The 18424-nt window shown below is 43.8% G+C and overlaps 1 protein-coding gene across 1 annotated transcript in view; it reads left to right on the forward strand.

Annotated features, from left to right (window-relative positions):
- Nucleotides 1-18424, forward strand: part of LOC136860016 (clarin-3) — a 212772-nt gene that overhangs the window by 161126 nt on the left and 33222 nt on the right. The window contains exon 2 of the mRNA XM_067138731.2: nt 8140-8328. Coding sequence (XP_066994832.1) covers nt 8140-8328 — 189 coding nt within the window. The remainder of the gene's footprint in view (nt 1-8139; nt 8329-18424) is intronic.

The following is an 18424-nucleotide window of genomic DNA, read 5'->3' on the forward strand; positions in this document are numbered from 1 at the left end:
TCTAATACATTTACTGATCTACTTTCTTGAGTCTACGTTTTTAAAACTCAAGATATGGATTTTTAAAATCTGATTCTTAATTTCTTTCTTTTTAGTAGCATCCTAGCCCATCCCCCTACCCCCACAAGGCCCTGGTAAACATAGCAGGTGAGGCCATCTGAACTAAGTATTGATTCTCCTGCCCAGTTGTAACCCTCCGACCCAAAGTCTCATGCTCGAGGACACTACCCTTGAGGTGGTAGGGCTGCGAACCATCATAGCATTTGCCTGGAGGAGTAGTGGGAAACCACGGAAAACCAATTCCAGGACGGTTGAGGAGGGAATCGCCCCCCCCCCCTTCTTCTCAGTTGACCTACCGAGGTTGAGTGTATCCCGTTCCAGCCCTCGTGCCACATTTAATATTTCGTGGCAGAGCCGGGAATCGAACCCGGGCCTTGGGGGGTGGCAGCTTATCACACTAACCACTACACCATAGAGGCGGACAAATACAGTTCTTAATTTCTTTATTTATTTATTTAAAAAATATTTATGATCAAACTACATGTGGTATCTGTACCATTGAAAATCCGTATAAGAACTATAATGGTGTTAATAAGAGGTAGTAATTTCATAACTCTAGCTAAAGTAGTTTATGAGAAAATAGGAAACATTTGCAAACAAATGTAATTTTTCGGAAATCACACTTGAACGTGTAATGCCGCTTACAAAACGTGGGTGCTACCATGTTTCTTGCCATATATACACCAGATGCCAACGGCCGTAGCCGTGTTGAAACACCGGATCCCGTGAGATCTCCGAAGTTAAGCAACATTGGGCGTGGTCGAGAAGTGGTGGGTTGCCACGCGCTGTTGGCGGGGGGGGGGGGTATGGGAATGGAGGAGCGGAAAGGAACTGGCCACACTACCGTACGTAAACTCCGGCTCAGGTGCACCTCTGCGGAGGTTCGGATCTGCCTTCGGGCCGAACACTCCCCCCCCCCTTATACACCGGATAGGAAGTGATATGATGGCAGCCATTGTATCCGGATTATGTAGCAGGACGTTTACTATGAATCAACATAAATTACTGCCCTCGAGAGCAAATAGTTCCCTAGATATGTTGTCTTAACCGAATGTGCTCACATAATCTAAGAAATGGCTTGTACACTCAAATTCTTTAGTATCTCGTGGCCAGAAATATTCATTTCAGGCAAGAAATCAGTAGAGCCCTCAGAACCACCCAGCACCTGCTTACACACTGTCTCATTGGTCACATCCATCAGACGCGTTAACACATGCACACATCTGAAGAGTGAGGGGAGGTGGAGAAAACGGAAGTACGAGGATATCTAGCATGAACGAAACACGCGCGGAGGGAGAGGTACTCGCTTCCCCGCCTGCCCACACGTCCCACTGGCTCGACAATGAAGGGAGAGAGGGAAATCAAGGAAGGAACCACACGGCTCGTTCAAAGCAGCAGACGTAATGTGTTGAGGGTCAAATTCTCCAGTTTCTTCCTAATTTTTGTGTGCGAAGTCTGGCTGAAATGTTAGCGGTCTCGACTATGACTTCATTATCAAATGGCATCGCGCTCGACTACTGTAAGAAAGAACGACCTTTATTTTCGTCAATATAGGCCCTGTTAAATACTGCGACTACTACTACTAATAATAAAGCAAAGTCATCTCCGTACAGGCCATGAAGGCCCTTGGAAGGGTGGAAGGTAAAGGCTTCCACTATCCGTAACCTAGGCGCTTGAGGGGGTAGAGTGGTTAGCGCTACTCCCGGCCGCCTTTGCCCCCAGGAATTAACCTGGTACTCATTTTTGGTGTAGGCTGAGTGAACCTCAGGGCCACGTGCACCTCTGGAAGTGGAAATGGCGTTTCTTAAATTTTACGACTTCCTGATGGGGATTCGAACTCACGTCGTTCCGGGCGAACCGAGAACGCCTTTACCGCCTCGGCAAGGCAGCCCCTTAATAATAATAATAATAATAATAATAATAATAATAATAATCCTAAAAAACAAAGTAAAAATAAACTGATCCGCCTAGTTGTACTTCCTCTTAAAACAATAATCACCACCACCACCTGCCACCCCGGCTCTGCCACGAAATTTGAAAAGTGGTAGGAGGGCTGGAACGAGGTCCATTCAGCCTCGGGAGGTCAACTGAGTAGAGGTGGGTTTGATTCCCACCTCAGCCATCCTGGAAGTGGTTTTCCGTGGTTTCCCACTTCTCCTCCAGGCAAATGCCGGGATGGTACCTAACTTCAGGCCACGGCCGCTTCCTTCCCTCTTCCTTGTCTATCCCTTCCAATCTTCCCATCCCCCGCAATGCCTCTGTTCAGAATAGCAGGTGCGGACGCCTGGGCGAGGTACTGGTTATTTTCCCCAGTTGTATCCCCCCGACCCAGAGTCTGAAGCTCCAGGACACTGCCCTTGAGGCGGTAGAGGTGGGATCCCTCGCTGAGTCCGAGGGAAAAGCCAACCCTGGAGGGTAAACAGATTAAGAAAGAAAGAAAAATAAACTGGCATTAAGTAATTATGATTATCAGAGACGCACGGGCGTTGGTAAACCGTTCCTACTAAGTTACTGTCAGCGCTGATCAAACAATTAAATGACATATACTGGGTGGGATTACATCGTGCACACTTCATCCCAATTAAATTACAGTTAATTAATTGTTTTCCCTGATTAGGAAAAGCTAGTATAGTCAGAATGTTCAACCATAGAAACATCTTGATCATTTCCCGAAAAAATGGAGTTGGGAGTGACCTCTGAGTGCGCAACCTCCTGGAAGACGAACACATGTGACCCTCATCCTCAGGGTTGGCCAAAATCTTCGCCCAAACGTTGCCCGTTTTCTTTTCGTTTTTTTTTTTTTGCTAGGGGCTTTACGTCGCACCGACACAGATAGGTCTTATGACGACGATGGGATAGGATAGGCCTAGGAGTTGGAAGGAAGCGGCCGTGGCCTTAATTAAGGTACAGCCCCAGCATTTGCCTGGTGTGAAAATGGGAAACCACGGAAAACCATTTTCAGGGCTGCCGACAGTGGGATTCGAACCTACTATCTGCCGGATGCAAGCTCACAGCCACGCGCCTCTATGAGCACGGCCAACTCGCCCGGTCGTTTTCTTTTCCACCCGGAATTCTTGTAATCGCGATTGTACAGTAACATACCATTTTAAATTTGTTAAATGCTTGCATTCAGACAAAATCAATGAAACATTCATCAAATTAGAGAAGAAACTCCATTTAAAAAAAAAAATTATAAGTCGACTTTTTTTTTTTACCAGTACCACTTTCTTATGCTCCCCTTCAGAAACAGTCTCGGTAAAGGGACGCCCTATTTCATACAAATCCTGGAACAACGTTACGAGAAAGGGGGAACAAGTATTTGTATGCATGTTTTATAGCCGTTTGATAACGTTCTACAGGAGATCGGCCTTGATAGCAGGGATCTTCGTGTCTCAGCCAATCTTTACTGGAATCAGAAGGCCACGGTCTACATTGAAGGTACACTATCTGAAGAAATCTAGATCGTACGAGGAGGTCGCCAAGGCCGTGGTCCTCTCTCCTCTGTTCTTTAACATATGATACTCAGAAGGCATCCTGCATCAACGGTGAGTTGCTTCAGCAGCAACGTATATTTCTTTCTTTTTTTAATACATTTTGCTTTACGTCGTACCGACACACATAGGTCTTGTGGTGACGATGGGAACACCGGGCGAGTTGGCCGTGCGGTTATGGTCGCGCAGCTGTGACCTTGCATCCGGGAGATAGTGGGTTCGAACTCCACTGTCGGCAGCCCTGAAGATGGTTTTCCGTGATTTCCCATTTTCACACCAGGCAAATGCTGGGGCTGTACCTTTATTAAGGCCACGGCCGCTTCTTTCCCACTCCTAGGCCTTTCCTATCCCATCGTCGCCGTAAGACCTGTCTGTGTCGGTGCGACGTAAAGCAAATAGCAAAAAAATGGGAAACGGCGGAAATCCATCTTCAGTGCTGCCAACAGTGTGTTTGGAACCCACTATGTCCCGCGTACAAGCTCACAGCTGCGCACGGCCAGCTTGCTAGGTAAGCCGACACACACCTATAGTTGGTCCAATATAGAAATTCATATTGCATATAGCCAACAAAACCAAACTCCATGGCGCAACAGTCCCGAAGGGCCATGGTCTACCAAGTAACCGCTGCTCAGCCCAAAGACCTGCAGATTATGAGGTGTCGTGTGGTCAGCACGATGAATCCTCTCGGCCGTTATTCTTGGCTTTCTAGACCGGGGCGGCTATCTCATCGTCAGATAGCTCCTCAATTGTAATCACCTCGAACAAGCACTCAGGTCCAGGTAAAAATCCCTGACCTGGCCGGAAATCGAACCCGGGGCCTTCCGGGTAAGAGGCAAACACGTTCTTAAGTGCAGTAGTATAAACTTTCTTTCTTTCTTAATCCGTTTACTCTCCAGGATTGGTTCTTCCCGCGGACTGAACAGGGGCTTGTTGGGGGAGGGGTGGTTCTTCCCGCGGACTGAACAGGGGCTTGTTGGGGGAGGGGGGATACTAGAAGGGACAGACAGGAAGAGGGAAGGAGGCGACCGTGGCCTTAGGTTAGGTACCATCCCGGCATTTTGCCTGGAGAGGAAGTGGGAAACCACAGAAAAGCATTTCGACCGTGGCGTTAAGCAAATACAGTAGAGACAATACGCGACACTCAGCGAGATATCGAGGGACAGCTATTGGAGCTCTCTCTAGCGGGCAGACGTGAGAACTACTCATTCTGTCATAAGAGCACGTGTATTTGTCTGTCAAGTTTTTGGTGGTATTTATGCGTTTTCAGTGAGTTGACACAATTATATAGTAGCGTGTTATCTCCTTTCAACATGAGGGAAAAGGTATGTGCTGTGTTTGGCTGCAGTAACTATGAAGTAGAGAAGAATGCGCGGTCTTACTTTCGCTACCCTCGTGACAAGAAAATGTGAGTAATATTGTGTTTGCATATATATTCTTCCAGTGACAAAGAGATTTTTATAGCACTTCATAATCTTCTGACCTGCTCGACCCACATTTTAACTGGCTTAAATATAATATGCATATTTGATTGTATAGTGCAGCAGTTAACCTTCAATACCGAGGTGGTGTTGTAGGTGTGATCTGTGGGTTTTGAAATGTCACAGAAGTGATTTGGATAAGGTGCACGAGAAAGAAGGGACGTTACGCTTATATAAGAATTATAAGATCTGTTCAGATCATTTCCAGGCCAGCGACTTTAAAAATCCTCGACTATACAGCCAAGGAGGGTATGTTACATTTTTACTCTAATTGTACGTAAATATTCCTCAAAGCATCACTATCGATTACATTTTCATACTTCTTTCTTTTATCCCTCTTCTCGGATTAAAGCCGGGATTTTATAGATTTTCCTTCTGTTAGTAGGCTTCATGTTAAGAGGAAAATTGTCCAGCTTTTAAATGTTAATTCATTGCATCATGTGTGTAAGGAATGTGCCGATATTTTTATTGATAAGTGTCTTAATCTGATAAAACAATGTTTTTTAAATGAGAAAAAAGACAAATCTAACCGTAAAAGTTCAGGCAGGAATGCTAAAGCAAAAAAAGTAATGCATAAATGAAAGATTAAGCCATTTCACAGCAGTCCATTTCACATCTTGTTTATATGTCTAATTTCAGTCTTTAAATAATAACCTTTTAAATAATTCTTCATTCATTTATCCAGAATTGCTTTAGCAACTTCGAAGTTAATATCTCAATAATACTTTCTTTCTAGACGTAATTTATTTATCCATTTTCATATATGCATTTCCATTGATATTTGAATTTAGCGCGACTTTTCAGGTCAAGTCACTAGGAACGCCACCGTCGAATTGTCACCCATTTTAACAAGGCTAAATCCGTAAGTGTCGCGTATTGTCTCTACTGTATTTGCCTTAAGTTACGTACCATCCCGGCATTTTGCCTGGAGAAGAAGTGGGAAACCAGAGAAAAATATTTCGAGAATGAATGAGGTGGGAATCGAACCCCCCTCTACTCAGTTGACCTCCCGAGGCTGAATGGACTCCATTCCGGCCCTTGTACTATTTTTCAAATTTCGTGGCAGAGCCGGGAATCGAACCCGGGCCCCCGGGGATGGCAGCTGATCACACTAACTAATACTCTACACCACAGAGGTGAACAGATATTTTGATTACCAAACGAAAATGCATAAGAACGACTAAATAAAAACGCAGAACAAAGAACAATCTTTAAAAAAACAAGAACCTGGTGCAACGAATTGCTGAAAATGACGAAATAATGCGGAAAAATGGAATAAAATGACCTAAAATTTGAAAAATGACTAAATTCGCAATAAATACGCAGCTATCAGGGACCCATGAAAGGCTTCTGTGGAAAAAAACTCAGAAGAAGGAAAATGCTGGCTCTGGTAATTATATACAGCTCAGTAGAGTGGGTGGTCTACCTGGTCCACTGTAGGAGCTTCCATTGCGATACACGGAACGGCTGTCTGGAACAACTAAACGTCGAGAAGTTGCCATTTATTGCAGGGGCTACAGACTATCTGGGACCTCAACTTGCTGAAACGCCACATGAGGCGTCTATCCATTACTCACCGAGCTCGGTAGCTGCAGTCGCTTAAGTGCGGCCGGTATCCAGTATTCGGGAGATAGTAGGTTCGAATCCTCCTATCGGCAGCCCTGAAGATGGTTTTCCGTGGTTTCCCATTTTCACACCAGGCAAATGCTGGGGCTGTACCTTAATTAAGGCCACGGCCGCTTCCTTCACATTCCTAGCCCTTCCCTCTCCCATCGTCGCCATAAGACCTATCTGTGTCGATGCGACGTAAAGCAACTAGCAAAGAAAAGAAACTATCCATTGCTCAGGTTACAAGGAGAGCATAATATTGTGTGGTGGAGGCAGGGGCTACTTTTAACATGTGTTGTGATGGAACGTGCAATTATATCCATACATTGCGTGATTTTCATTTCCATACACCTGTACCAGCCTCAACCCAACGTGCTGCGGAGTATGTATCTGAAATGCACGTTCACTAGTGCATGAAACCTCTTAAATGAGAATGAGTACTCGTTAATAGTAAGAGAAATTTGGGGCATGAATAATTTACCAAGGGAGATGGTTTGATACATTTCCCAACTTCTTTCATAGTTAAGAAAAGAATAGGTAAACAATTGCTAGGGAATCTGCCATGTGGGTGACAGCCCTAAAAGCAGTGTTGACTGATTGATTGAAACTTCAGGAAAAGCTACATTTTACTCTGATCTTGTACCAAGAGATGGATCAATCAAGAGATAGTACGAGGCATATTAACGGTTCTTCTTCTTCTTCTACCATATCCTCATTGGATGTCGGCTGTCTTCACGGCGATCTGGTTCTTGTTCTACCGAGCTCGATAGCTGCAGTCGCTTAAGTGCGGCCAGTATCCAGTAATCGGGAGATAGTGGGTTCGAACCCCACTGTCGGCAGCCTTGAAGATAGTTTTCCGTGGTTTTCCATTTTCACACCAGCCAAATGCTGGGGCTGTATCTTAATTAAGGCCACGGCCGCTTCCTTCCCACTCCTAGGCCTTTCCCATCCCATCGTCGCCATAAGACATATCTGTGTCGGTGCGACGTAAAGAAAAAAATAGGTTCTTGTTCTCAGCAACTCAGAAAAGAGTGCGGGTACTGAGCCAAGGTATACCTCCTTCTCCTTCATACAATTTTATCTTGTAAGATAAGCTGAAGGAGTCTATATTGATCATTTAGAATGATACGGCCAAAGTATTCAAGTTTTTTTTCTTTTCTTTTTGATGTTGTGCGAGGCCTCTAGCTCTTTGTTCACGCGTTGGAGTACTTCAGTGTTACGTATTCTGTCAGCTCATGATATTCTGTGCAGGTGTCGGTAGCACCACATCTCAAAAGATGGAAGTTTTTTGGTGGTGTTTAGGGTCCAAGTCTCGGCACCATAAAATAAGACTGAAAATACATAACACCGAAGTAACTGTGCACTCTTTCCGAGTTGTAGCCCATTGTACTTTGTAATGCTTTAAGACCTAATGGTAGCTTTCTTGTATTGACTGTAGCAACGCTACAGGACTTCTTGATGGAGACACAAACGCACACATTCAACTGGTTTTTGTGTTTCAGTCGTGGAGCAGCTGCATGCGGACCGAGAGTTCCTCATCTATGGTCTGTGGGTTGCTACCATCGGCTGCCTCTGCGGTGCGCTCTTGTTCTCTGCCCTGTCTGCGGTGTTCGCTGTCATCAACACGGCCAGCACTCCCAGTGGAGCCATAACAGGTGTCCCGGGTCTCTACCTTTGGAACACTCTCGCCAGTAAGTAAACACACTCTTCTCTCACCTGCCCTCATGCTATGAAATGGGAAGGTACACCTTCCGAGCTCAGCAACTACTTATTCTGCTTAAACACCATTTTGCACTTATTATTATTAGTATTCACGAAATTATTCTTGATCTTCATCCGCTCTCACATGGGCAGCAGATCACCGCCCTTGTCTGACAAAAGGCGCTCACATCTTCACTGATATAGGCTAGAGCAACGGGAAGTGATAGTATTCTCTCGTTACACATAGCTCCCATAGACAGCAGACTATCCCAACATCTAGTTTTTCATTTCTCTTCTAAACTTTTTTTTCCTTTCAAGTTTCATATTTTTCTACCGAAGTGTTTTCTTTCTTTTTTTTTTTTTCAAATTCGTACTTATGTTCATACTTACGCACGAGTTTATTTTAAACTTTTCTGTAATTTAAGGGTTTTAGGCTGTCACTCAGGTGGCAGATTCCCTATTATGTATTTACCTAGTCTTTGCTTAAAGGATTTCGAATAACTTGGAAATTTGTTTTACTTCGTAAATTACTCCAATCTCTAATGTCTGTTCCTCTAAACGAATACTTGTCCCAGTTCTCTTGAATTCCAAATTGTTGTTATTGTGGTCCTTCGTAACTCTAAAAGCTCCATTCAAACTTATTGCTCTACTGACATCATTCCATGCCATCTCGGAACATACCGCTAGTGTGCAGCTTGTCTCCTAATTCTTTTGTTCAAAAATGTGATTTGAAGTTGTTTGAGAGTCTTCCAGTCCAGCCAACCGTTATCTAAGAGGCTCAAATAGAGAGTCCCAAAAATGAACAAAAAGTAATAGGTGGCGGACAGTAGGCTTGAGTGCGCTTGAGCGATTTAAACGAGCGCGAGCGAATGAGGGATAAACAGCCTGGAAATTACCTCCATTTATATAAATATCAAATTTATATGCGGTATTAATTTCCTTCCCTAAATGGAGTTTGATTTATAAATAATCTAAGTAAATGAATATTTTTATTATAATTTTACCAAAATAACCTAAGGATATAAACAAACTCTAAGCAGTAGGAAGAAACAAGCGACAAATCAAGTCATATAAAGGAAGACGGGAACATGTAACGGGATAAATAAATGACCAATCAGTGTGGGAAGACGAAGAAATAAAGCGTCAATTTTAACATTATAGAAATTGATAATAATAATAATAATAATTATTATTATTATTATTATTATTATTCCACTGTTATTATATTAATTCTTGTAACGCAATTGAATGTAATTATAACTTGGCGACTTCCAATGAAATAAAATAAGAAACACAAGATAAATATGGTAGCAGAGCGTGGTTGCCATCCACAGACCTCTTGGGATGGGGAAGTATTTTGATAAGTTACAAAACCAGTGGCGAACGTGGGTATACGCCATGTAGGCCCGGAACTAGAGTGGCAAAATCGGAGGAGTGGCACAAACTGTGACGACTCATTTTCATAACATGGAACGCGTTATTTATGCAGCTTGCGGTAATATACTGCCATGTAATCAGATTCTTCATAATAAATATACGACGATAAACGTGCGCGGAAAGCTATCGATAACCCAGAGGAAAGAAATAGCTGAGTCGGAAGGGACAAGTGCTAATTTCGTGGCGGTATTGTTACAAAGAGCCAGTTCAGCCAACTGCTGTTAAACTGGATGGTAGCTGCACGGGAAATAAACTATCCAGGGCTGTATATCAAGTGGTATTTTCGCTCTGGTGTTACCACCTCCGCGTAAGCGCTAAGTACCTACTCGGTGCTAGATATCGATGTACGGGCTTAGTGCAATCATTTAACCACTAGCAAAAGAGAAAACTGTAAAGAACTACAGTAAATGCTGTCGGAATCGTTCATCCAACAGCTTAATGGTTGAGGCATCCTCGAAAGATTGAACAGTAACTACATAAATGCAGTCCGATATTGCGTGGCTGTCAGAAAGATTCGGCTCTCTGAGCTGAGCATCTGTAACCGGTATCGACATCGAGAAGCAGAATAGAGAATGTGGTGCCATATTTTGGGTTGGCAGCCATGGGCCTCAAGTTCAGCCTGACATTGTTTTCACTTACTTGTGAGAGGCTTCCACTTGCACGGCCTCCCTTGGTCAGTTCTGACGGTATTAGCTTTGCAAGGCCCAGGGACTCTTTCATTTCCATGTCCTTCACGGCCATTTGCTTCAAAATGTCGGACCTCTTCCATTTTCTTTCCACTTGATGGTAAGGTGACACTCCGGAGATAAAAAGATATTTTTACCTAGTGCACGAATTTTCACGAAACTTTGTGGGAATGTCACCTACATAAAAGTAGAGATACCGTATCACGAACATTTCTTTCATATACAATTAATAGCTTCTCCAAAATATGTTTCTGAAATTTTTAATTCCATTTCTTCATGAAATTTAATTATGTTAACTTGTTAATGTAAATTCGCCATTTGGTAGATAATATTTCTTTTAAAAGCACTACGTATCGATTTTTCTGTACACAATTTATACAAGGATATATATCGCACTAAAATTTGTGTACCGAGCTCGATAGCTGCAGTCGCTTAAGTGCGGCAGTATCCAGTATTCGGGAGACAGTGGGTTCGAACCCCACTGTCGGCAGCCCTGAAGATGGTTTTCAGTGGTTTCCCATTTTCACACCAGGCAAATGCTTAGGCTGTACCTTAATTAAGGCCACGGACGCTTCCTTCCCACTCCTGCTCCATCGTCGCCATAAGACCTATCTGTATCGGTGCGACGTAAAGCAACGAGCAAAAAACGTGTAATTCTTATTATTATTATTCTTCTCCTTCTTCTTAATCTGTTTACCCTCCAAACCAAACCCAATCCCATGGCACTACAGCCCTTGAAGGGCCTTGGCCTACCAAGCGACCGCCGCTCAGCCCGAAGGCCTGCAGATTACGAGGTGTCGTATGGTCAGCACGACGAATCCTCTCGGCCGTTATTCTTGGCTTTCTAGATCGGGGCCGCTATCTCACCGTCAGATAGCTCCTCAATTCTAATCACGTAGGCTGAGTAGACCTCGAACCAGCCCTCAGGTCCAGGTAAAAACCCTGACCTGACCGGGAATTGAACCCGGGGCCTCCGGTTAAGAGACAGGCACGCTACCCCTACACCACGGGGCTGGCCTGTTTACCCTCCAGGGTCGGTTTTTCCCTCGGACTCAGCGAGGGATCCCACCTCTACCGCCTCAAGGGCAGTGTCCTGGAGTTTCAGACTCTGAGTCGGGGGATACAACTGGGGAGAATGACCAGTACCTTGCCCAGGCTGCCTCATTTGCTATGCTGAACAGGGGCCTTGTGGGTGATGGGATGATTGGAAGGGATAGACAAGGAAGAGGGAAGGAAGCAGCCGTGGCCTTAAGTTAGGTAACATCCCGGCATTTGCCTGGAGGAGAAGTGGGAAACCACAGAAAACCACTTGGAAGATGGCTGAGGTGGGAATGGAATCCACCTCCACGCATTTGACCTCCCGAGGCTGAGTGAACCCCGTTCCAGCCCTCGTACCACTTTTCAAATTTCGTGGCAGAGACGGGAATTGAACCCGAACCTCCGGGGGTGGCAGCTAATGACACTAACCACTACACCACAGAGGCGGACTGTGTAATTTTTACGTTCTAAAATTTTGGACTTAAAAATCCCTGCTACTTGAAAAAATTTTGCAGTCAGAAATTTTATAAGCAGGTTTCTTAATATAAGTTAGCTGTGATACATATACCATACAAATTGTGTTACATTCGGCAGAATATTATGTGAGAAAATGGGATTTAAATGTAAAATTACAATTGGCAAACAAAGCATTATTACAGTGATAAATTGTTTGAATTCTGCAGAATAACTTCGTGAAAAGAAAAAACTCGATCATTTCAATTTCAGTCATAACAAATTTCATCAAAATGACCAAAATATATATTTTTATCTCCGAAGTGTCGCCTTAAGAGAGGAATGAAAATCAACTCCCACCATTCTTCTGAACAGTAAATGGCATCAGTGTCAGCCCTGTCTATCTACGAGGAGGTCCAATGCATTGCAACCAACTGTAGTAGACTTGATGTCCTGGCAATCGGTAAGAAAACGAGATCAGGTTTCATCATTGTTCACACAGTTCGGCTTGAAACTGATAACAGTGCTGTCTCACTTGTGGACCGAGGAAACAGGACGCTGTGGACTATTTCAAACATCACTAGACATCAGATGCACAAAGGAAAAAGAATAGTTCTTGCTGAACAGGCCTTTCAGAATAAAACAAGTCTTTTAAAAATACCCTTATGAGTTTAAAACCAAGAAAGGCTTTTGTAAAATCCTTTGTCTCGAGTGTACTACAGGGCACCACTGAGAGTACGGCACGGCTGGCGCGATGACACTCGGTCGCTAGCCGGTATAATGCGCGCTTTTCATCCCCACTACTCACGGCAATCCACACTTATAGAAATCTATTTCTAGTGAAACTATTAGTCTAAAACCTACCTGGCATTACATTTGATGTTCAAAGTGTTGTCCCTCGACTGTCAAGCATGCCTAACACCTCATAAATAGGTTTGCAGACACTCGGCAAATCTCGGCCCGTGTGGTGTTCGAAATAACTTGTGTAATGTTCTCTTGTGTGAGGGTTGTTTACATACACTTTTCCCTTCAGCATCCCCCACAGGTAATAATCACAGGGATTTAAATCAGGAGATCTAGGGAGATAATTAACCATACGATCTTCGAAAACTTCCCGTATTACCTCCATAGACCGATTAGTAGTGTGTGCCGTCGCATTATCTTGCATGAAGTAACCATTCCTCCTTTCTTCTTCCGTCAGCTCTTGAAAGAATGGTCTGAGAATGAGGTCTATATGTCGATCAGCATTTATTGTTTCACGGAAGAATATAGGTCCTATAATTCTGCGAGCACTTATTGCGCACCACACTTCTATCTTTACATTTTGAAGTGGACAGACATGCTGCTGGTGGGGATTTTCTGCACACTAGTAACGATTGTTTTGACTATTTACATATCCACTTAAGTGTAGCCATGCTTCATCACCATAAAATAACAGTTTTGGGCCAACATACCCGTCGTGAACTGACTGAAGCAACCATTTACAGTATTGAACCCTAGCGAAACTGTCAGGTCCTCTTAAATATTGGGCAGGGGTAGGTTTGTACGGTTTTGTTTTTAACAGTTTTGTTGATTTGTGGGCAGAAGATAATGACACATTAGCTTGTACGGAGAGATGCGACAGGGATATTGTTGGAGTTCTTTCCAAGATACCCGGTGTGGTGCGGAACTTCTTTACTAATTTACGTACCGTACTCCTATAGGGATGGAGGATGCCAGGAAATTACGAATGAATCGAAAGCTGTGCTTCGCATAGCACAACACAATGAATACACGCTGTTCTACTGTATACACCACTCATTGAACACACGATTACATAAGTATTCCTACAGAAACGACGCGAACACACTAACCACGCTACCATTACCACAGATGTTAAACTAAACTATTGCTTTCGCACTTTCGCCTTCCGTTCCTGTTCTCCTGATACATGGAGCGAGTTAAAAACAAAGACCCTGTACTTTACGGTTGTAAAAGCTGTACTATTGGACGAAAGGAAAGAGATTCATTGGAAGCAACTGAAATATGGATTTGGAGGAAAATGACAAGGACATGTTGGACGAAAAAAAAAAGACAAATCATGATGTTCTAAAGGAAATCAAGGCTGTGATGTAAGGGTATTTATTTTTATTTACACGATCCAGAAGTTATATAAATTTTAACATGACATAATTGTGTAAAATAATTCAACATTATGAAAGAACAATTAAGTAATTCTATCTCTAAGGGAAGAAAATTAAACAATCTTCTCCCAAAATCAGGCAACACCAACTGCATTTTCTTCAGTCCTCATTAACTCTCCATCAATACATGACTCAGGATGGAGTGTCTCTTCTTCTCCACGGTTACATTGTGTTGGTTGTCCCTGGATTTACCAATACCTGATCGTAGTATGTTGAGTGATCTCCTGGTTAACCAGTCTAAAGTACATTTGGAGGTAATCATTCAGCAGGTTTCATCCACGTTTGAAGGTGATCACACATAGCAACCCACAGATAGCTCTTTGCAAAGACTTAGCGGTGAAGTTGAACTGAGGAAACGTTTTCTGGATTTCAACCTAGGTGTTGGTGGTTGATGGATGGCCACTGATTATATCACATGGTGCAATGCCTGGCAAGATCAGTATAAACAGAAACAGAGTGCCAAGGTGTAAGATAGGCTCCTGATTTACTGCCAGTCATATTTCGAATGATGTTATTTCGGGTTGACACTTTTTTGCTCTGTACTAAGACAGGTAGAAAGCGCAGACCTGAGTTTTCTGGGGATTTGGTTTTTGGTGGTTCTTACTATAATATTCAGTGGAAGTTCTCAGTGCTGTTGTAGGAACTTGTTCAACTACCTCAAACACCTTTGCTTGAATTGCTAAAGCAAGATCGTTGGCATATACGAGGGTCGCGTCATGAGTCATGGCAACTCTTCTTTTTCTCGCGAACGGGAGACAACACAGAAAATCTAAGATATCCATTTGGAAATATAGGGCATGTGCACTGACTGAGCAAATGTCATGCGATAGCGGAGCACTGATGCGCAGGTGTGTTGTCTGCGGACCACACGCCCCCTGTGCCAGCGGCAGTTGTATAGGAGACCTTGTGAGCAGAGGCTGTGCATGTGACAGGTGTAACATAAGTAATAATAATAATAACTTAAATGTTTCCACCTTTTCAATACAATATATTCACAAAATTACAAAATTATACGGTACTAGTTTCGACCCGTCTAGGGGTCATCATCAGCCGTATTGGAGCAAAGATCATTTATGGCGAAATCCTAAGACAATATTATTTTAAAGAATAACAAGTGAAATGAGATGTTATGGTAATAGTTAATAATACAAGGAATATACATAATAAGAGGTTTTTAACAAAGAATAAAGTATAAATGGGGTGTTGTAAAAATTATAATCATGGAAATCAGTAAGTTCTTGTATTGAAATGAAATATGGCTTAGGAAGAGGGCTTAAGGTGGGGCTGAAGGGTGCGGGAGAAAGTGTAATTGTCTTGGAAAAGTACCTTTGATTAAATTTAGGATTGAGTTTAGGTTGGCTGCATTATTGTTTCTGAGGAAAGTGATAAATAGATCGAAGAGTATGTTGGGTTTCTCTGAGATTTCATTGAGATTGTGACTGGCATTAAAGTATTGGTCTAGGTGTATGTAGTAATTTTCCATTATGTTCAGTAAAGGGCCCTTGTTTGCTAATACGAGGATGTCCATGTCTTGTTCAATATTGGTGAAATTATGGTTATAATCTTGCATGTGTTGGCCGATGGCTGAAAACTTGTTGTATTTTATTGCGTTAGTGTGCTCGTGGTATCTGATAATGAAGTTTCTCCCGGTTTGCCCGATGTAGAACTTACTGATTTCCATGATTATAATTTTTACAACACCCCATTTATACTTTATTCTTTGTTAAAAACCTCTTATTATGTATATTCCTTGTATTATTAACTATTACCATAACATCTCATTTCACTTGTTATTCTTTAAAATAATATTGTCTTAGGATTTCGCCACAAATGATCTTTGCTCCAATACGGCTGATGATGACCCCTAGACGGGTCGAAACTAGTACCGTATAATTTTGTAATTTTGTGAATATATTGTATTGAAAAGGTGGAAACATTTAAGTTATTATTATTATTACTTATATATTGTTCAATACGGACCAAAAACATGAAATTCGTAACCATCAATGAGGTGTAACATGGAACGTCGTCGTGAGCTGACACCGTTCGAACGGGGTATGGTGGTCGGTGCCCGACGGATGGGAAGTGCGATTTCGGAAGTGGTGCGGAGATTCGGCTTCACACGATCAACCGTGCCCAGGGTGTATCGTGAATGGTTGAGTGCGGGTGTCACCGTCCACAACAGACGAACGACCGGCCGTCCAGCCACCCTCCATGACCGTGACCGGCGACATCTGAGACGGATTGTCAGTAGTGACAGACGGGCAACCGTTCAACAAATCACGGCTCAATTCAACACAGGCCGTGCTAGACACGTCTCCCAGTGGAGAATCCGTAGGAACATGGGTTCTGTGGGGTATGGGAGCCGGCGCTGCACACGGGTGCCACTGTTAACCCAACGTCATCGGGCACAACGACGCGCATTTGTCGCCAGTCACCAGAGATGGACACTGGAACAATGGCGTAACGTGATATGGTCGGATGAATCACGATTTCAACTGCACCATGCCAATGGGAGGCACCGTGTATGGAGCAGACCATATGAAGCGATGGATCCCGCCTGCCTCAAAGGTGTGGTCTAGGGCGCTGGTGTCTCTGTTATGGCCTGGGATGCATTTTCCTGGTACGGAATGAGCCCCCTAGTTGTTATGGAGGAAACGTTGAATGGTATGCGTTATGTTGAGCTGCTCGGAGACCATCTCCACCCATTTTTGGCCTTCCAGCGCCCAGACGGTCCTGCTATGTTTCAAGATGATAACGCGCCGCCACATCGCTCCCACGTCGCCCGGGAATGGTTCCAGGAACATGCAGCGGAGGTCCAACGACTGCCATGGCCACCCAGGAGCCCCGATATGAACCCTATCGAGCATATCTGGGATGTCCTGGAACGCTGGCTCCGTGCCATGGATCCTGCACCCACGAACAGACCAGCATTGGCGGCCGCTCCGCAAACGATGTTTTGTCAGCTGCGTCCAGAGGACTGCCAAGGACTTGTCGACTCACTTCCACGGCGTCTCACTGCAGTTCGCAGGGCCAGAGAAGGCCCCACACTCTATTAGTTGACTATCCCATGACATTTGCTAAGTCTGTGTACTTATGCATAGTGCCTGAAGACAAATTCTGACTTCAGGAGATTCTCGTAGGAAAGTGACCGAACACAGGCCATTGGTAAACATTGTTTTATTATGGTACAGACAGCAAATGCACAAGACTACGTACAAAGGACAGGTCTCCACTGGTTACAGACCTTCAGAATAATCACCCAAGGTTTCCACTGTGCATTGCCAGCGGTGGGGCAGGCGCTGAATACCATTCGCTGCATGTGTATCGCTGACGTGTGACACCTCTGTCCGAGATGCGGTAACGATGTCCTCTTTGTTAGCAAACCGTTGTCCACGTAATGGATTCTTGACTTTGGGGATTAGATCATAGTCTCATGGGTTCAGATCAGGTGAACAAGGCGGCTGTGGAAGAACCTACGATCGTTGCTCCTGCTTGCTGACACTCTTATTTGTGAAGCTCTCACTCACATACTGAACTTGGGGGCATGCTTAGATCCACACTGTTGTTTACATACACCATCTAGTGGCGTCGTACGCAAGTACATATCGTACGTTTCCAAATGCATAAATTAGATTTTCCGTGTTGTCTCCTGTTCGCGATTTATGACTCGACCTACGTACTGAGTGAACAAAAAATGCCGCACGTGGAGATCGGCATTCGGTTCCTCGTCGAAATTCACGACAAAAGTTTATCTTGCAAAACCTACTCCCACCAATAGGTTTAATAGAAAATAATACGAGTTAAGAAACGAGGCTCTGGCAACGCTGTAACGGCGTGCAGCGTGGCCAAGCACAGGTTGTATGAACTCGGAGCTCTGCCGGAGCTGTCTCATTAGCTCGGTGAGACGAGGTAATGCCATCAATGCCGGTTACGTGGACGCACCGATGTTCGAGTCGCGTTCGCGCCAATGTTTTTTTCAGTTATCCAATGTACACCTCAACTATGCAACACACTATGTTCTGTCTTACCGTTATAGTTACCTTTATTTAAACATTCAAACATAACTGAACTTCTAATAGACGTAAACGGCCACTTTGTTTCGTCCATGGCACAAATAAATCCAATACGTAGAACATAATAGTGGATACAGTAACATCGTCTCTATCCAATGCGGTACAAGGAAACACAATACGGTACAGTAGGTAGGCTACACTGGATTGCCCATTATGCTACGCACAATAATTCCATAATGTACGTGTGATGTCCAGTCTTATCTTCACAGAGCC

Source organism: Anabrus simplex, chromosome 1, assembly GCF_040414725.1.
Source record: "Anabrus simplex isolate iqAnaSimp1 chromosome 1, ASM4041472v1, whole genome shotgun sequence".
Classification (NCBI taxonomy): domain Eukaryota; kingdom Metazoa; phylum Arthropoda; class Insecta; order Orthoptera; family Tettigoniidae; genus Anabrus; species Anabrus simplex.